The sequence below is a fragment of the Kogia breviceps genome, chromosome 2 (genome assembly GCF_026419965.1).
Source record: "Kogia breviceps isolate mKogBre1 chromosome 2, mKogBre1 haplotype 1, whole genome shotgun sequence".
NCBI lineage: Eukaryota > Metazoa > Chordata > Mammalia > Artiodactyla > Physeteridae > Kogia > Kogia breviceps.
Window position 1 is genome coordinate 168707332 of NC_081311.1, and position 21168 is coordinate 168728499.

A 21168-nucleotide genomic window follows, 5' to 3' on the forward strand; every position below is an offset into this window, starting at 1 on the left:
GGTTGAATAAACCTGTGTTTACCCCATCTGTTTCTTTGGTGGTTTCACAGATGGTGTTCGTCTCCCCTTTCAGCCTTCTTCTTTCAGGAGAAAAACAGAACACCTGTAGACACACTAAGTTTTTGTGCAAGGTACAAAGGTAGCCTTTTGTTTCAGTGTCCGTCTGAACCGTACCCTGCCTTTTGTTGAACTTTTTAGCTGTTATCTAAGAGAGCAAGCTACTACTCTTTAAAGACAGACTTTTTTTTCTTATTCTGCTTTATTCACCCTAGCATCTCACATGTTTAGGACAGTTCTTGGCACATGGTAGCTCCTCAAAAAAAGAAAAATTGACAAATAAATCTCTTATTGACATTAAGGTCCATGACCTGGATGGAAAAAAGCCTCTAAGTGGGATTTGGAGATTGCACTTCTTTTCTTTCCAGTGAAATGATACAGAAGTTCAGCTGCCGTTTCTCTAACACCTCACACCATCTCAGAATACTTCCTGCTGTTGGTTGCCATGGTTTGGTGTTTCAGTCTCTGAGAAGCTTTGGGTCTTGTGCAGATTGGATGTGTCGTCACTAGGCATGCTGCTTGGAGATCTTTTTGGAGGCTGATAAGTGAGACTGGGCCTAGCAGGGATGCCTGGGAGAATTAACCATCTGCATCTCCTCACCTGGAGAAGTTCCCTTTCCTCCCCACCTTCTATCCTCCTGTTTCTCATTTCTAAAGGCATGGCACAGCATTTCCCCAGCTCCATGCTCTTCCCCCCTCAGCCTGCCCCCTCCATCACCCCGTCGTCGTCGGCGCTCTTCCTGGTTTTGTAAATAGCTTTGGTTGGGGAATTTGATTCAAAGGTTTTTTTGAAGATCTAAGCAAACTTCATCTTCTGGCTCAATCTTACCCACGGGATTACTTTGTCAAACCAAAAACTCCATTGACAATTTAAGGATAATTTACTGAGAGGGACTTGTTTTTAATTACAAAATCGAGACTTTTATTTGTTGAATTTTCACTGAAACTATTATTTATTCCAGTAAGTCTGTATTTATTGATCTGTTGGCTACTAGATCCAACCAGACACATGATGTGTGCCTGATTTTCTTTTTTATTTTTATTATGGAAAATTTCAAATACATGCAAAAGTAGAGAGAATAGTATAGTGAACCTCCATGTACCTATCATAAGCTTCAACAATTATCCCTCCATTATCAAGAGGGTCTTTTTAAATGGTCACAACAGCCAATGTTTTTGAGGTTTCCTATGTGCAGGATTTAGAATTATCTCCCTTACAGCCCTATGAGGTAGGTACAGTTATTGTCATTTACAGATGAAGAAACAGATGTCATGACAGACAGGGCCCCATTTAACATGCTACCTGCACTTGCCAAAAGGCCTACTGGTTTGGGAATCTCATAAAGTTGCTTTTAGAGGCCAGCTTCTTCCATACTGACTGTGTGGTTTCAGGCAGGTTATTTAACCTCTCTGAGGCTCAATTTCCTCACCTACAAAGGACAATGATATTTTCCTCATGGGGTCATGACAATGATTAGATGAAACAACATATGGAAAAGGATTAGCAGAATGTTGTCACTAGGCGATCTTGATAAATTACAATAGGAATTATTATTCTGTTCCCTCGCCCTCTGCTTGAAAGCTATTATAAAACAGAACTCTGGAGCTTATATACAATCTAAGGGTGCAGATGTAGAGGAGGAGACGCTTGAATGGCAGGAATAACTTAAAGGGCTACAAGTTAATCTACCTACCGTTTCCCCCCTCCTCCACTCCACCCAACCTCAACCCCCAAGACCAGACACCTCAAATATCCTCCATGCTGTCTGGAATTTTGTTTCACTACTTTATGTAATTCTACCTATTGCAGATTCCTTTGGGTTTCTCATATCTCATTGTGGATTGTTTTTTAATTGTTCTCCTCCCTAACCCGAAGGGAGCACAGCTGAAGGCCGAGGGGAGGGGGAGGGGCGGGGGGGTGAAGCAGAGAATTTTGTAGTGGGGACCCCGTATCCAGCAGCGCCCCAACTCCCCCCAGCACATGGCTGCCCAGGAACAGTGAGAGGTCAGAGGGCAGGCGGGCAATGGAAGGGAAGCGGGCAGAAAAGAAAAGGATATCTTTCTTTCTCTTCTTCCAGCCCTCTGCTATTCCAGCATTACCAGGACTAGTTCAGCTCCTCAGCCCAGCTAAATTATGGGTTAGATAAGTTTTTATGGGCCCGTGTGGGAATCAAAGCACCACAGGTAACATTTCTTTTTCTAGTGAAAATTTCATTTTTTTACAATGATATCAGTTTGCAAATTGAGATTCTCTGTCTCTCGGTTGTCAGATTGGAAAAGTCACACCAGAGCCAACAACATAACAAGGAAGTCACACAGTTTGGGGTTAAAGTTTGGGGTTAGAAGGAGCTGGGGACTTGTTCAGATTTCCCACCCTGCACCCCACCACCTCCCATCTCCCCATCTAAGTCTAAAACAGGATGTGTCATCTCTCAAATACAGGCAGAGTTCCGGCCTGAATGTAGCCAGACACCCCCTCACAGAGAAAGCTCATTTCTATCTCCCCTGGGGCAGAAGAGGTCACTATTTTGGCTTAAATTTTTTCTCCTCCAGCTCCTGCTAAGCCAGATAAACAATGATTCTGTTGTGTCAACAAAGCACTTAGTTAAACTGAGGACAATGTCATTTAGAACAATGTCAATTAGATAAGATTTACTTCCAGATAGTTGAAGCCTTGGAATTAAAGTGTCCTGGGTTTCATTATTCAAAAGTTCCTTGAGGAAAACACTGAGGTAGAGAAACTGAGGCACAGAAAGCTTAACGAGTTGACAAAAGTCACCACATGAGTCTCTCTTAGAACTTAAGACTAGAGATTGCTGTGTTCTCTTCCTGGTCCACTGTTGGCTAGCTCTTGGGCTAATTTGTAAATGCTTAGGACGATGTAAAAATCTCCTTCCATAGAGTTGAGGATGAAATGGATGAAGACTAAAATTCGTGACAGGAGGAGAACAAGAAAGCTTTTCTCTGGTTTCCAACAAAACTGTACCTCCACCTCACCTCCTTGTGGAGCCCTCCTAAAACTGTCCGCTTGGCCCATTTCACTAGCACCAAATTGCCTTGAGAACATAAAAAGTGGGCCAGGATGTGAGGTGGCCAAGAGGAGCAGGATGAATGCAGGAGACAGGCACCTGAACCACTGGGCAGACTTGCGGTGGATGGAACCACGCTGTGGTTTGGGGTCCCGTCTGCTCCTCAGAAAGAGGCCATGCAGGTAGACCAGGTTGTTGAATTGAGATCCTGATGTTCCATCTGGCCTTCTGAAGACTAAAGTTCTCCTGCTTCTCCAGGCCAGGGAAACCTAAACAGAGAGAAGGTCTCAGAGCGGGACTGGGGGTGGCCAGGTGGCCGGCCTTGCACAGGCTGGGTCCCCTCCATGTCAACCTGAGCTGAGAGTGTATACAGAGCCCCTGGCCCACTCAGATCCCTCCCCAGGAAGCCCAGTCGTAGGGAGTCCAGCAGAGTTCCACACCCCACTCAGCCCCACCTACGTCCCCATTCCTACCGCACACTTTTAGTTCCACAGGCTGCCAAGAGCAAGAAATAACAGGGCCTGGGAAGGCCAAGCGCAGGGGAACTTGCCAGACCCCTGAGCTCCTAGCGCCAGGCAGGAGTGACCTTCTCCAGGATTTGGTCCCCACTCTCAGTGACTTCTCCATCGCCACCGGGATTCAGTGCCACCCGGACCCTCACCTTCCGGGAAAGTGGAAGGACAGACTCTCAGCCAAGGAGGGGGGCCCCGTGGTCCAAAGAAGTGTCTGACTCTTTTCCTTTTGTTTGCTCACAGGAGGGGACAAACGCCCTGTGTGCACAGAGGTTTGATGTGACAACTTGATGGACCACATGAGGGTTCAGTAAAGGCCTCCCGACCCACCTCTCCATGCATTAAGATAATGGTGGGGTGTGTAGCATATTTCAGGTCTTGGCTACAGAGGCCCTCCTTCCTTCTGTTTTCCTCCTCCAGCTCAGCTTGCCCACAGGTTCCCAGAGACTCTTGGCAGCTTGCTCTCAGGCAGAATGAAGCTGTGAGCTGTGTGGGAGACAGACAGCGAGAGTGTTGCAGCCTCCTTAATGAGGGACCATAGCTCTTCTTGGAACCACGAAGCCGCAGCTACCGGGATGGGGAACCCCAATTAGAAAGGAGTGGGAGAAGTAAAGAGCTGCCTGCGACAGATCCGTGTCTGTGGTGGCTCTGTGGGACCCGTAGGTGGAGATCTAGCTGGTTGGGTTTAGAATCTCCTTTCCTTCTTAAGGTAAGACGTTCCAGTGACTGCAGAGCCAACCCATGCTGGTGACCCTTCAAAATACACAACTTGAAAGGCAGAGGAAAAATTATTGGAGAGAGGGTTTCTCCTTGAGTTTGTAGCTCAGATAGTATAATCCAAGAATAAGAAAGGAAATGATATGTATTTTGTTTAATGGACGTCCTCTGTTAGTTTTACTATGTTATATATGTGTGCAAATGGATATTAGTAAACAGCCGATACTTTGGTTCTGGCTCTCAAGTGAATCACATTATGTTTACAGCAAGATAGTAAACCTGGATTTTCCATGGCTCAGTCTGTCGGAACATAAGATTAGCTCTGGAATTCATTAACAGTCATCTCCTTTTAAATGTCAGATAACTTTTTAAATGCCAAGCACTTACACAACGCTTCTGTGCAATTCAAATCAGATTTACCAAATTAACTCATTAATCTTTATTGTTTCATTTCCTGAAGAGAAAGGCTTCCAGGTGTTTTTAGCAGAACATAATCATATTAAAGTATTTACAATACAATATAGGTGAAGGAATGGGGTTTGATTTTCTGCTAAGCATTTCACCCTTCCATCAGTTTTGTAATCATTCCCACTGAAGCCTACACAGAAAAGAATGAAAAAGCTTCCGGCATCTCCACTTTCTTCTACTTGCCCTGTTTTCCTTCCCTTTCTCTGTGTTTTCTTCTCCCCTCTACTCCCTGAGGACTTAACTCCCTTTTACTATTTATTCTGCCATCTTTAAGAGCTACAAGCGTCGATTATGATGGCTTTACCACCCAGAAAACAGAGGGGTGCCTCACAGGGTCTGGGATGGAGTCAGAAGGCTGGGGCAGAACAGGTCTAGATATCAGGAATTCTACTTTCCTTTTCAAAGAACCCCTCTGAATAATCAGATACAGGCTACACTGACTGCTAAAGATAGATCCTTCCAGGACTGGCTCCTTGTCACCCAGCTCTCTGCTCAAATGTCACTTCCCTAGTGAGGTCTTCCCTGATCACCCAAAGGCAAACCCCATCCCCTCCCCCACCAAACTCCATCCTATCACAATTTCATTGTCTTCATAGATTTATCACCATCTAAAATCATTCTGCTTATTCATGTGTTTGTTTGTATGACACACACAGTAGCACTCAATAAATATCAGTTAAATGAATGAAGTGAAATGAAAAACCACCCCCATGCATAGCTTTCTTTCCTGCTTTCAACTTTCTTTCTCTCCTCTTACCACTACCTCCCAGAAACCTCTTTAAGTATTTAATCTTCTTTCCTCCCATCTCCCAAACCCCTTTTCACTATCATTTGCTTGTTAGAATACTTGATCATAATAAGCAAAAACAGTACTGCACATTCCAGTGACTATAAAGCCTTCACTGGAAACATTCCATCAAGCCAGAATTGATGGCCCCTAAACGTTAGGGAGATGAGCCATATAGTCAAGAGAATTGTTTTATCAAACGATTTATAGGTCAAGTGATTTAGAGAGACTTTTCTCAAAGCCTCTCAACTCCCCACTCTTTAATCTGAACCCCACATAAGGAGTTAAAGTAATTCCAGCCATTGGAACTAGTCTTGGCTGTGCCTTTTGTCCTCCGACCTAACACAAAATCTTCTCTTAGAGATAATAGAGAAATTTCCCTCAAATCAGTATTGTCTGATTTCTATTATTCCACCCAGTGATTCATGCGTGGTTTCAGAAGCTAGAAAGCTCGAAATACTTTGTCTGATTCTTGTTTGGACCAAATGCTTTCATTTGATCTAGAAACAGGGAGGGGAAGTCTCACTCCTAGAAGCGAATCAGATATATAGCTGAGATGACAAAAAATTGGATATGTATTTGTCCAGAAGAATCTTTATCTCTAGCCACATTTCAAAACAAAGGAAAAGGGTGTGGGTGTTCATCGGAATGATGGCTGCTTGAACTGTTAATTCATCATTAACACTTAAAAGTAATATAAATGTGATGGGAAGGAGAGTTATGCCCAGAGAGACAGCCATCCATGAGTTAGTCTCCTAGAAAATATGGAAATGATCAAATCCACACCCAGGGTGATCTCATGGCACACTAATGTATGTGACCCCAGGAAATCAGCCCTGAAAAATAACAAGTAACTTTCCTCTTTGGGAATAAGGAGCCAGTGCTACGCAGAGGACAGGCCTCTGGGGCTTAGTTGCTCCGCAGCATGTGGGATCTTCCCGGACCGGGGCACGAACCCGCGTCTCCTGCATCGGCAGGCGGACTCTCAACCACTGCGCCACCAGGGAAGCCCAAAGCTCCTTATTTAAAAAAAAATTTTCTTTCTTTCTTTCTCTTTCTTTCTTTTTCTTTCTTTCTTTCTTTCCTTCCTTCCTTCTTTCCCTTCTTTCCCTTCTTTCTTTCTCTGTGCCGGGTCTTAGTTGTGGCACACGGGATCTTCCTTGCCTCGTGCAGAATCTTGCCCTCCCTATTTTAACTAAGTTGGACCATCACATGTAGCTTGTCAGCAATGTTATCATTCCTCTTATTCTGAAAGTAGGTATCAAGTGTGTATTCATTTCCAGACTCTGTGCTGGGCACTGCAACTACTTGGAAACAGGATAGTTGTGGTTCCTGCCCTCATGGAGCTTACAGTCTAGTGTGGAGGAGAGGTGGCTGTACAGGCGTGAGTGTCACTCTGGGCAATGGCGGGAAGGGCTCAGTTCTCTGGCTTGTCATGGGACGCACAGATGAGCCAGACCTGAAGGATGCAGAGGAGTTAGAAGAGAGGGGTGTGTTTCCCGGGGAGGGAAGGGCACATGGGCAGCCTTGCTCCAGGAACCGAAGCAAGGGTCAGTGTTGATGGCAGCCCTTTGAACTTGCTATTCCCACAGTGAGGTCACAACTTCCTGCAGAGAGCCCCACAGAAACGTCCCTCGCCTTCCTGCGGGCTTTGCGCTAACACTGCTCTCTTGCCAGGGCAGGTGGGAAGAGGGGCCCTTGACTGCTTAAAATTGCCACCTCCACCCACCCTCGCCAGCTACTCCTCACTCCCCTCTCTGCTTTATTTTTCTCTGCATCACGAATCACCTTCAGACATTACTTATGTTCCACCCATTCGCTTATTATCTCTTCCCCCTCAGTGGGATGTATGTGCAGTTTTCCTGAGAGTGAAGACTTCTGTCTGCTTCTTACACTGCCATATCCTCTCTCCTGGGCATAGAACAAGCATTCAATAAATATTTGTTGAATGATGGAATGAGATAGGAAAGATAGTCCAGGGCCAGGCAGGAAGGGTCTTATAAGCCCTTTAAGCAGGTTGGCCTTCATCCTGAGGGTAAGGACCTTTGAAGAATGATGTGGTCCAGTTTGCATCCAGAAAGATCACCTAGGTGGCAGTATGGGGCATGGGCGGGAAAGCAAGTTCAGATTATACTTTGTCAGTGCTCTGAGGCATGACACCATTTGCATGTTGTGACAACAGGAGATGGGAGAGCCCCCAGGGCCTCCCAGACTCCTCCAACGGCCGGGCCCGTTCTTCCTTCCCTCTCTGCTAGATTTGTTCAAATCACTCTTTCTAACACATCAAATACATTTTAAATTTGGAAATAAACTGGAATCTTGATATAACTTTATTTGCTGCAAGGCAGGTTTGATAACTGTTCATGGAAGCTGTAGATGTATCAAAAAAGACCTCATTAAAAAAGGAGATTTAGGCAGTCCATGATTTTGGCTCTACCGTTTAACAGCTGTATGGCTTTGGGCACGTGACTTAACCTCCCAGAGCCTCCAGTTCCTCATCTGCAAAATGGGAATAACAATACGTGCCTCACAGGGTTGAGAGGATTAAATAAAATGAGTACTACCCTCGAACATAATAAGGTCCCTTTTCCTACTTTCCTATTATGTCGACCCCAGGTATGAATTATTAACCAGACTCTGGTTATTCTCTATACATATGGATCCCCTGTGTCTTCCGTGGTAAAAATAGGTGTTACAATTAGTGTTCCAACGATGAAGAATTGCTTTCTATAAATATTTGGGGATTCGGACTAGCCCTTGTCACACTGTGTATCATTCCTACGAAAGCTGGGCTTTCTGCTTCTCTTCACAGGGAGCCCAGCAGTCCTTGGAGGCAGCAGCTCAGAAGACAGGAGAGCCTCAAAGTTGTATAAATAAAGGGCTGGTATGTTCAAACAGAAAAGAATTTTACACGCATAAGCCGCACATCGACATGACGCCGTTCCTGAAGGTGATCTCACACTGAGAAGACTAGGGGTTTTATAGACACACACACAGAATTCCAGTTAATGCACTTCTGCATGGTACAAAAAACAGCTTCAGAAGTCCCTCAGAGATCTTGCTTTATCAGAAGGGACAGAAAATAGGCAGTTTGTAGCAGATGAAGAGAGAACAAATTAGGACAGTAATCGCAGGCAGCCATCGGGGACAAATCAGTTGGGTGTCTGGTTCGGTTGGGGGAGGACAGCAAACAGAGAGGAGAAAGGATAACCTTGAACCACTCATAAAACAGGCAAATATAATTCATTTTATCTTGACAGTAGCTAAAATAATTGTTACTGTTTTACCACCGTCACTTGGTAGAGCTGATCTTCCTACTACAGGGAAGACTAATTCTTGAGTTAACCATTTAGAAAGCAACTGCCAATCCTCTTCTGGATGTCTGACCCTGTTTTCTGCTCTCTAGGGGTTCATTACTCTCCCAAGCTCAGCTTTGTATCCAGCTTAGGGTACTGAGGGTTCCTGTGGTGGGGATGGCATGTGTCCGTCTTTGCAATATGCCTTCCTGCCCCAGCATCTAACAGCACCTGGCACATGGAAGACGCTTCCTAAATGATCCATAAATTGACCCCCTTTTCATCCCACAGCCCTCTGGCTTAAAACCTTCTTCCTCCCCATTCTTTGCCCCCTCGGAGGTGAATGAACAGGAAATAAATGACCTTGCAATATATGAAACTGATCAGGAACAAAGTGAGTCTTGGCATGGAAGGATCTCAGATCCTTCATCCTACCCTCGAGGACGACATCCCAGGCCCTTGATAAGAAGTGACTAAGAAAGATGGAAACAGAGGAGAAGAAACCAAATACTCATGGGGTTCTTGATGGTGGCACTACCCAGTGCTATAGACTGGCAGGGACTTCCAAGGTCGTGAGGGTCACCCTCCTAAACTCACTGATCCAAAGTTCTTAGGTTACATCTTCTTTGGATGACCCCAATCCCAGCTCTGCAGGGTGGGGCTTTGTTTAAGAGTCATGTATTTGCCCCAGAACTGTCTCTCTCCATGGCTGGGCTCTGCTTTCCTGTTTCCTCTTAGATAGGCTTTTTCCCCATGGTTGCAAGATAGCCATGAGCTTCTGTTTTCTAAATCGTTGGCCCAACTTGGGTCACATGCCCATATGCAAATGAGTCACCATGGCCAGGGGAATGGAATACTCTGATTTTCCCAGCCTGGAGCCACAGGAACTCACAGGAGGGAGGGGAGGAGTGGCTCAAAAAGGAAAAAAAGAAAACCTAAAAGTTGAATAAGAAAATTATTCTGAGGGGCAAAACAAAATATTTTTGCTACAAGTATTCAAAATAATTATCTTGATTCATTACTCATTGTATTAGTTTGCTAGGGTCACCACAACAATGTACCACAGACTGGATGACTTAAACAACAGGAATTTATTTTCTCGCAATTCTGGAGGCTAGAAGTCCAAGCTGAAGGTGTCAGCAGAGTTGAATTCTTCCGAGGCCTTTCTCATTGCTTGTGTCAATAGATAGCCATCTTCTCTATGTGTCTTCATATGGTCCTCCCTCTACATGTAGTCTGTTTCCTAATCTACTCTCCTTATAAGGACACCAGTCATATTGGATTACAGCCCACCCTAACGACCTCATTTTACCTCTTTAAAGATCCTGTCTCTAAAGACAGTCACATTCTGGAGTACTGAGGGTAGACTTCAACATATGAATTTTGGAGGAACACAGTTCATCCCAAAACACTTATTTTAATGAAACTATCCTTTACATTTACTTAGCAACAGTTTAGTTCTTCCCTCAGGGCTTGAAGAATTATGGTTGGTACTTCCAGGGATGACGTATCATCATTACCACTATTCATTCATTCAACCCATAATGAGCATCTACTACCTAGTATGTGTCTGGCACTTTCTGGGCATTTGAGATACAAGAGCAAACGAAACAGATAAATCCTTGTCCTGCTTCAGGCAACATATATAGTAAATTGATAATTGCTATGGAAATAAGATAAGAAAATATTTATGAAGCCTCTAGAAGCTGCAGGTGAGGAATTTTACAATAATTTTTTGTGTATTTAGTGTCCACAATGCTTTTGTATTACACTTTTTCATCCAGCAATTTTGGCATCCTTTTCCTTATAGAAGGAAAGGCATCATTATCCCTAAGGCCCACTTTCCAGTCCACCCTTTTCAAGACTCACAGAAATTGTAACTTAGCCTGCTTCTACATGAGACTCACAGGGACACGCTAGACTTTCTGACTCCCAGACCAGTCCTTGCCCCAAATATATCTTTTCTTGCAAATGTTCAGTGTTAACAGCTCCCCCTAGATAGAACTTCTCCTTGTTGACATGGTAGCTCCCAGATTCTTAGGGAGTGCCTTGTAGAAAGACACAAATCTCAGGATTGTACAGCAAAGGATGGAGAGTTCAAATCAAGAAAGGCATACAGGCTGTCCAATTCAGTCTACACATTTCATTTGTGCATTTCCTGCCTAGTCACAGGACATTTCATTCATTTTTGCCTGCTGCATGTTGGAAGCAGTACACATTTCAGGGGATGAGGGTAAGAAATAAAAATATTGGGGCAGAAAAGGAAAATGGAAAGAGATGTAAACAATCACAATTGCTAACATAAATGAACACTTACTCCGTGCCAGGCTTTATTCTAAGTTTTACATGCAAGAACTCATTTAACTCAAAAAACTAATGTAAGAAGTAGGTAGCGTTATCCCATTTTACAGATGAGAAAATTAAGGTCTTCAGAGCTGAAGTAACTTCTCAAATGACCTACAGTTGGAATATGGCAGAAACAAGATTCAAAGTCAGGCAGCCCTGCTCCGGATCCCATGTTTTCAACCCTGCAGACCCCAACAGAGTCCTATCCAATCAAAAGCACTGCCTACCACATTAGCTAAGCATCCAGCACAGTTCCTTCTAGAAAATTCCATCCCTGTGCACTCATCCAGTCTGTTGCAAGAATATTTTCTGACTCTCCAGGACTCTGCCCTTCCCCTCACTCCCACCTGCATTCTGTGGACCCAACATAAAGCTTTCTCTCCCAATGACCATCCACTTTCCTTCAGACAACATATATTGAGCATCCATCGTATATGAGACACTGTGCTAGGCACTGAGAATACAGAGATGAATCATCTCCATCCCTGGCCTTCCAAGGAGCCTATAATCTAAGAGGAAGATAAACAAAGAAGCAGATAATATCAGCACAGTGTTGTGGCAGAGGCAGGCGCAGGTTGCTGTAGGAGAGACTCATTCATTTCTCAGTTATTACACATGGAATCCTCCTCAAATTTAAAAAATCTCTTGATAACACTGAAGGCAATGCTATTAGCCCATTTTATAGGATAATCCGTATCACGCTTAGACTTGGGGAAACACAATTGATCCAGAGTACATCTGGGTTCACATAAAAGTTGAACCATGTTTTTTAAAAATCTATTTTTGAAAAAGAAATGGTAATTGATGAATAAATTAAGGTAGAGATTTTTTTTCCCCAGGAATTTTAATAAATTATCAGGGTTAGGTCGTGGTAGTGGGGAAGAAAATAGCAATAATGCCAATTAATGCTAGATACAGAATTGAATATGCTTATACTCAACATTGACATCAAAGAGTATGTATGTTATGCCCAGAAGATGTGAAGGATGAGAAATAAGTTCCACCTCATAGCATTCACACAGTTATCACTTGGTACCCTCAAATCAAGGCAGAGGAACCTGCCTGAAATCAGGTACTTTGAGCAGTCCCCTGCCCCTGGTTTGGGGCCAGCCCTGCGTTTTACTTGTGCAGGCAGGTGTGGGCACATCCCACCAAGCAGAGGATGGCTGTCACTGCCACTGAATCCTGTGGTCATGTGAGGAAAGGACAGCATGGACTTCAGTGAGAAGAAGTAACAGCAAAACAATGTTGGGCTCAAGATGTTGTCCTAAGGTGGAGCAGGCCACTCAGGAGGCAAGTTCTAGTGCCTAGAGTCCTTGAAACCAGCTTTGTTGACCACCAGCAGGAGAGCTGCAAAGGGATTACAAGCTGGTTTCGAGATGCAATGCTTCAAGGACACTTGAATAATAATTTCGCCAGGAAAAATTTTCAGGGCATTGAGTCTGTTACAGTTCCCAAAGAAAGAAGCCCAGGATTAAGTAGACTATTATCAGTATTAAGGTATCTGACCAGCAGTTGGGAAGCCCTGGGTTTTCTCTGACTCTTGAGTAACCTTGTAATGCATCTGGGATTCCGGTGCCTCTTTAGTAAAATGGAGATAATAACGCTGGGACCTCCACACCTGCTTCTCAGCAGTGAGGTGAGAATTACATGAAATAATAATTTTCAAAGAATGTTCACATCTCTAAAAGGTTCAGTTCACAAAGAGAAAGAAAGAAACATTCACTGGTCCCTGCCAAGAGCCAGGCCTCTCACATATTAAACCTTATTTAATTTCCCCAACCCCCTGCCTGTTAAGCGTGCAGTTCACCACCATGCAAATGAGGAAAATGAGGATTGACGAGATGAGAGTACCAAGGGTGACGTGGCTGGCAGCAGAGGGGACTAGGATTCAAAGCCACCAAACCCACAATTCCTGATATTGACGAGGCCTATCTATTCTGTTCCTGAGAATTTAATTGTACTTCTTTGTTCTGGCTTCAGAACCTGGGAGAGGAGAAGAGACAATATTTTAATAACACAAGATACTTTATGACTTTCATAAATCCATTTTCTTTATTAAAGAATAGGTGTGGGATCTTTTTAGTACACAAGAAAAGTTGTACGACCTTAAAGTTGACACTCACAAATGAGATACTGATTTCCTTCCAGCCTTAAGAAGGCATTGAAATTAGTCATTTAAATGCATGTGTTACATATGTTACATAGAATGTCCAAATGTATTTTCCTAATTTAGCTTTTCAAGAACTTGGACAAAATTTATCATTACCCCCATTTCACAGATGGAGAGGCTGAGGTTCAATGATAGGTCATACAGCACATACAGCCCCCTGGAGCCCCACCTCTGGCTCCTGCATTCCCTCCTCCCCCATCCTCCCAGCAGTTCCTTCCGGAAGGCTGCTGTGAACCTAGAAGTACCATGCTCAGATAGGGCACTGTGTGTGAGGGGAGAGGGCAGGACCAATGGAAGGTTCTCCAAGGACAGATGAGAACTTCAGGCCACCTGGCCCGGCCCCTGTCAGTTGAAGAAACTGAGGTTCAGGGGTTAAGAAGTACCTCGTGTGACCTTTAAGGCGTGAAGTACAGGATCAGGGCTTCAGGGCAGGCAGTCTGACTCCAGGATCTGCACCACAACCATTCAGGCAGCTGTCTCTCTTGTCTGGTTTCAGTGCTACAGTTTGTGTTTACAAAGTGTTTGTTACTATCCCCACGCACTCCACCCTGCCCCAGACCTATAACACCACCCTGTTGCCAGCACTCTTTCTAAATACAGCTCAGTCATACCACTGGTTTGCTTGAAATTCCCTACCACGTCCCCGTTGGCCTTCCGGTTAATTCTGGCATCAAAAATGTATTTCTTTTATGAATAGAAAAATAGAACAAATGAATATCTTTTTAAAACTCCAGACTGTGACTTGCAAGATCTGGCCCATGTCTGATTCCCACTGTCCGGGCCCTGCAGCCACACCAGAATGCGCCCCCCCAGCCAGTACATGCTCCTTCCTCTGTGGGAACTGCCCTAACCTCCCCTTCTCTGCAAGACTTAGCACCCACGTCCACTGGTAAACCAACCTTCCCAGCCTAACTTAGCTTCACCTCCCGTGAGGTCCTGCAGAAACCTGTCATAATCTGTCACAGCATTTATCACACTGCATGGCGACAGTGAGATTTCTTGTTTCTCTACAAGTCACTGAGCTTCTTATAAATAGATCTTTCAGCTTTGTGCCCCTGGTGCCCAGCACAGTACCTGGCACACAACAGACACCCAATAAATATTCATGAGCCAAATGCAGAGATGAAGAGCAAATGACCTTGGCCAGAATAACAGAGCTGGGATTTGAATTTTCAGTCCTTCAGCTTGTTTTGCTCACTCACCAAGTATTATTGCCTGTGTTTCAGTCATTACCTCTGTAACTCATTAAAAGTGACAGACTGCTGTCACTTTTATTTAGTTTTAGTTTTTCCAATTCAAATCTTGAATCCGAAATATACTCAGGAAGTTTAAACAATTTAAGTGTAAAAGGGTATGTCTGGGCTTCCCTGGTGGCGCAGTGGTTGAGAGTCCGCCTGCCGATGCAGGGGACACGGGTTCGTGCCCCGGTCTGGGAAGATCCCACATGCTGCGGAGCGGTTGGGCCTGTGAACCATGGCCACTGGGCCTGCGCATCCGGAGCCTGTGCTCGGCAACGGGAGAGGCCACAACAGTGAGAGGCCCGCGTACCACACACACACACACACACAAAAAGGGTATGTCTCCCAGCTGGGTTCCCTCCGCCTTGGACACCACTGTTGCTAGATTTCCTGTGTACCCTTCCTGAGTTGCAGTATGCATATACAAGCCAATACAGGTAGAAAAATAGACAGAAACATTTTATACATGTTTTTATATATTATACACATTGCTCACAGTCTTACTTTTTTTTTAACTTATTATATCTTGGAGTTCTGTTAATTCATTAAGAGATGCTTCTTAATGGTTGCATTGTATTCCATTGTGTAAATTACCATAATTTATTTAACACATCCCCCATTGATGGGGTATGTAAGTTGTTTCCAATCTGTTGCAACGAATGACCTTAGGTATAAGTCTTTTCACATGTGTGCTTGTATATGTAAAAAATGATAGCTTTTTGACACTTTTCTAAGCAACGGGCAGGATGTTTTTTTTTTTAAGACCTTGCAGCATGGTTTGTGGGATCTTAGTTCCCTGACCAGGGATTGAACCCAGGTCCCCGGCAGTGGAAGCGCAGAGCCCTAACCACTGGACCACCAGGGAATTCCCCAGACTTTCAAATTAAGACTACTGTATTTCTTTTTCTAACAGGGACTCATCAAAAGATTCTTTCCAAATCCCCAACTCTCTCTGCCTCCGTCTCCCCATCTGTGAAATGAGAAGAATATTTCTTGTCCCTGAAGGCTCATAGCTGCATGTTGTTAAGACTCAAGTTTTATTCTTCTGAGCTTTGAAATTCTTCCAAAAGAGGAAGCTTGTTTCTCCCTTTTAATCCAATTTCCTGTTAGACTAAAAGGATTTATAAACAGAATTTTAAAAAATTTATCTCTTTTCTAGTCTTCTAACTTTGCAGTTTACTGGACTGAGGCAGGCTTTTCCTGCAATCTTTTTTTAAAAACCTTTCCATTTATTCAGAGATGATTTTTTTTTTTTTACAGCATCAGGCCAAATGTGCTTTGTCTCCAAAGAGATAAATGCAAAAGAAAGAAAATTATTTAGCTGCTTTAGGTTTTTTTACGTCAGAATATCTCATCAGCTGCAAACACTAAGCTAACAAGTGAGAAACACACGGGGTAAAAAGCCATCAAGCAAGAAGAGAATGTCAAACAAATTAGCAGATTAACTGTGTCTTTCCAAAGCAGCTGGGGTATTTGATAATAAAGAGGAAAACTGTCAACTAAAGGGTGAGGAATTTTAGTCCCAGGAAAGGCTTCTAGGGCCCTCAGATTCCTTCTCCCCAGCTGAAATGAAGCTGTGGATTAAGCAGAGATCCAGGTGACAAAGGCCAAGAGCTGGCCTCATCAAACACTGAGGGCTTTACTTGAGTCACTGACTCTACCTGCCACGTTTCCTTGGCAACTGAAGAGCTGTTCTTCCAACCCTCTAGAGAAGACCCATGGTTCTCAATCCTGGCTGCATGACGGAATCACCCAAGAAGCCTTAAAAATGCCCCAGCTCCAGAAAGTCTGATTTTAACATTTGGGGTTAGGTCCTAGGAATCTTTTTTTTTTTTTTTTTGAGCTTCACAAATAATTCTAAGATGCTGCCAGGGTTGAAGACCATCATTATAGAGATTTCTGGGTGGTGGGATTGCAAGCAGCTTGTGTGACTCAGAGAAAGAAAGAAGAGGGGATTCCATGTGATAAGAAACCTAATCCGGGGACTTCCCTGGTGGCGCAGTGGTTTAGAATCCGCCTGCCAATGCAGGGGACACGGGTTTGACCCCTGCTCTGGGAAGATCCCACATGACACAGAGCAACTAAGCCCCTGTGCCACAACTACTGACCCCATGTGCCACAACTACTGAAGCCTGCACACAGCAACGAAGACCCACTGCAGCCAAAATTAAATAAATATATTTATTTTTTAAAAAAGAAGAAAAAAAAGGAATCTTATCCATGGTAATCCCAGAAAACCTACAAAAGGTCAGTCTGGGGCTTCCCTGGTGGCACTGTGGTTGAGAGTCCGCCTGCCGATGCAGGGGACACGGGTTCGTGCCCCAGTCCGGGAAGATCCCACATGCCGCGGAGTGGCTGGGCCCGTGAGCCATGGCCGCAGAGCCTGCATGTCCGGAGCCTGTGCTCCGCAACGGGAGAGGCCGCAGCAGTGAGAGGCCCGCATACTGCAAAAAAAACACAAACAGGGCTTCCCTGGTGGCGCAGTGGTTGAGAGTCCGCCTGCCGATGCAGGAGACACGGGTTCGTGCCCCGGTCTGGGAGGATCCCACATGCCGCGGAGCGGCTGGGCCCGTGAGCCATGGCCGCTGAGCCTGAGCGTCCGGAGCCTGTGCTCCGCAACGGGAGAGGCCGCAACAGTGAGGCCCGCATACCACAAAAAAAAAAAAAAAAACACAAACAAACAAACAAACAAAAAGGCCAGTCTGATCCTTTTGCTGCCCTGCTTTAAACCCTCAGTGCCTTCCATTTGTTTTCAAGGTAAAGGCCCAAATCCTTAAACTACCTCCAAGGCCCTGAGAGTCTGAGTCCTCCCCACCCTTCCCACTTCACCCCCATCTCTGCTCTGGTCACACTGGACCTCCCTCAAGTCCCTAGAGGTACCCTGTTGCCTTCTGGCAGTTGGCCTTTGCCTGTGACATTCTTTTTCCCACAAACGCCAGGCATGCAGCACTGCTCTGTTGGATGGGACAAGCCTCCCACAGAGGACAGATAAGGACAGTGCTCAAGGCCACTGCTAAGCCCACCTGGCTCTTCAGGGCCCTTCACACTGGCAGCAGACTTTTTGGACCCTTAAGTTAAAACTGATAGACAAAGAAGAGACAGCTAAGAAAACTGGATCCCCTTTTACCACAGGGCATGGACCCTAGGAGTGTTGGCACTTATTTTGTCTTATGTATTTTTTGTTGTTGTTAACCTAACAGGAAAGTGGAGATGAACTGGACTATCATGAAGAACCTGGAGGACCCCTCAGAGAACATCATCCAGACCCTCAAGGTAGAAACAGCTGGGTTGGGTTTTATAGTCTGATTGAAATACTTGTGGGATGAACTTTGTACTGTTCCAAGATGTTAATGAGGAATGACCCTTCCATTTCCTCTCAGGTCATGGGTTGGAAGTCAGAATACAGACTCTGATGTGCTCTTAATGTATCACAAGCCAGCTGATAATAACATGCTTTTATGTCCTTGGACTTACTGAAAGATTTATTTCCTGCCAGCAGCCGCAGATTGATAGAAGAGAGTGGAGACTTTGGGGCATTACAAAAAGATCCCACAGGCACCTCTACCTCTGGCTTCTCCTGCTTTCATAGGCTCTTGGATATGCAAGTGAGGGAGCTGAGGTTCTCTGCCTAGAGGGTTAACATTCCACAGAGGGGGGACCAGCAGCTTTAGAGACCCAGCCCGTGTCACCCACAGCTCTGGGTGGCCAGAGCTGCTTGAGTGTGACTTCCTCCAAAAACGATGCTGCATTTGATAATGATGATGATTCTTGGAAAGACTGGGCCCACAACTGGGCTTTTTGGCACAGTTCGTATTTTGATACCCTGAACTAGACTCTAAGTTCTTCCCTGGGGGCACCTGGGCATGCTACATGATGCTGCAGTTAGCTAGTCCCAGGTAGCAGAGCTGGTCTTTATCCTCATTGCTTCTTGCAGAAGTGGAAACAGATGTGTGAGAGATGTATTCTCAAGGAGCGGATGCAAGGCCTGCCAGCCAGAGTTGCTGTTGTCGTTCGCTGTACAAAGGCGTCCAGCAGAGGAAGCGAGAGGGGCTGAAATCCAGCCTGTGCTGTGCACCCTGAGCCACGCACTCCAGCACTGGGTGCATCCACCCAAAGGAGGCTCCTTTTGCTACTGGGCCGTTCTACTGGAATGCCTTTCTCTAAGTCATATAAGGTGCTCTGTATAGGCTAGCAGCAGTAGATCTGGGCAGCTGAATAGAGAGCATGGGCTCTGGAATAGGACTACCTCTGCCTTCACAGCCCAGCCTCAGTGTCCTCAACTGAGGTTGAAAACAGTACTGCTCTCATAACGTTGCATGAGGAATAAATGAAGTAATTCATGCACCACAGCCCTTTAGTGCATGTTAATCTCAGCTTGGCTATCACAATGAATAAGTATCTACCCTCTCATGGTCACAGTTTACCAGTCTATGAAATGACACTATGATTCTTCCTATCTCATCTGGACCCCCATGGGGTGAGAGAGACCATAGAGCTCATTGGAGATAAATGTGCAAAGTCATGGATTGGGGATTTCACCCTAACTTGATCTTTTTCTGTTTATATCTTTTACTATTTCTTTCAGTTGACACTCCAAAAAAATTAATTTTTATACTCATTACCATTAATTTTTACACTCATTTTCAAAGATTTCACTGTTTCTGGATATCAGACAATAAAATATTATGGTAGCCTGATCCCTGGGTTCGGTCAAACTTTTAAGGAAGGTTTCTGCTGACATAGGTCTCTCGCCACCTCCATTTTCAAAGCTGAGTGACAATAGCCGGGGAAATGTGTTCCAGTCTTCAGATCTTCCATATCATAAATCACATATCTAGATTGTGAACACCGAAGAGGCCCCAAGGTCTTGGCCAAGTGCAGTGGACGTTTTAGGCAGCATAGAACACGGCCAAATCTAAGCAATGACCAAGTCAGTCAAAACAGATTTCCTGTCTCCTGACAGAGAGAGAGAGGCCCAGCTGAGTTCCATAAAGGTTATTCAGACAGTCTTTAACGCAGTGAAATATCACCACAGAAAATTAACGAAGGCATTTGCCTGTCCCGAATGATAAATGCTAATGTTTAAAAATAATTTCAAATCTTTGAAGGGAAAAAAAGGCAGGAGTGCCAAGGAATTTTTTTTTAACTATTTAAGAATCAATTTTCCCTTCATAGATCTTACGACTAATTGTCAGGATTTTTCTCCTACTCTAAATTAAGTAGTGATCTATAAGATTAATTATAAGCAGTGAGCCGGGGCCACATCCAATGAGAAAAGCATGAGTCCTGGACTTGGTGAGAATGCAGCATGCAAGTTTTCACAAGATAGGTCAAATCAGCAACCTCCAAATCAGAGAGGGTTTGGGAAATTGTTCTTGTTTTAAATTCAAAACTTTTCTTTCTGCCTCTCTTGCCCACCCCCAAAGTCCAAGGAAAGAACATAATTTCCATTCTTGTTTCAGTTCTTGTTTATTTACTAGGCCAATGGTTCTCAAACTTCGGTGTGCCTCACAACCACCTGGAAGGCTTATAAAAATAAAGATGTCTGGGCCCTGCCTCCAGAGTTTCTGATTCACTAGATCTGAGCTGAGGTCATAGAATTTGCAATTTTATTAAGTTCCTCAGTGATCCTGAGGCTAGTGGTCCAAGGAGCACACTTCGAGAACCACTGCCCTGGGCCTTGCTTCCAGAATTTAGTTCTCTGAATTTGGCAGTGACTCAATTTAATCTGTTCTTTTAAACATAATGGGAGTAGGAGGATTGGAGGACACTGTTTAGACAGCATCACAGTGATCAAGAGCATCTATTATTAAGTCTGAGTCCCTGGGTTCAAATCCTGATTCTACCACTTACTAACTGTGTGGCCTTGAGTAAGTTACCAAACTTCTCTGTGCATCTTTTTGCTACATCTGTAAAATGAGGATACTAATAGTATTTATCTTGTGGGTGGTTGTGACATAAAGGAGTTAATACATGTAATATGCTTATAAGAATGCCTGGCACACAGTAAGTGCTCACTAAAGGTTAGGTATTAGTCTGTTTCTTAAAAACCTTAATTTTAGTAGCCTTATCAGGAGGGTCTTGTTCTAAGTTGATAACATGATGTAACATGATGCTTTATTTACTTTCCAAATCAGTCTCAATCGCAGGGAGTGGAGGTGGGATTGCTTGCTCTTGGGGAACTGACTGAGTCCTCTGCGTAAGTCCTCCTCTTCCTTAAGTCCAGGGGTCGGCAACAGACCCAATCTGAACGAGGTTATGTTGCAGTAGTGACATAACCCCTCGGAATGTGGCAGAACTTAAGATATTATCAATAGCTTTGAGAGATTTGGGGAGCCCTGCATGAGCGCAGAGGATCCCTAGTGAGTAGCCTGAAACAATGGGGGGTGGGGGACAAAAGGCAAGTCTCACAGAAAACCTTAGAAACCAATGAGCCATTTCTAGTCTACCAGGGAAAAAAAGGCTCAGAGCGTCATTGCTTTATTCAAGAGACAGATATGTAGTAGTTAGGGCGCTGGTTCTAACAAAGACCAAAATAAAGTGAC

The 21168-nt window shown here is 44.5% G+C and overlaps 1 protein-coding gene across 1 annotated transcript in view; it reads left to right on the plus strand.

Annotated features, from left to right (window-relative positions):
- The window catches only part of KIAA2012 (KIAA2012 ortholog), a 118324-nt gene that overhangs the window by 65241 nt on the left and 31915 nt on the right, over window positions 1–21168 (plus strand). The window contains exons 14-15 of the mRNA XM_059053372.2: window positions 8383–8520; window positions 17824–17896. Of these exons, the coding sequence (XP_058909355.1) occupies window positions 8383–8520; window positions 17824–17896 (211 nt within the window). The remainder of the gene's footprint in view (window positions 1–8382; window positions 8521–17823; window positions 17897–21168) is intronic.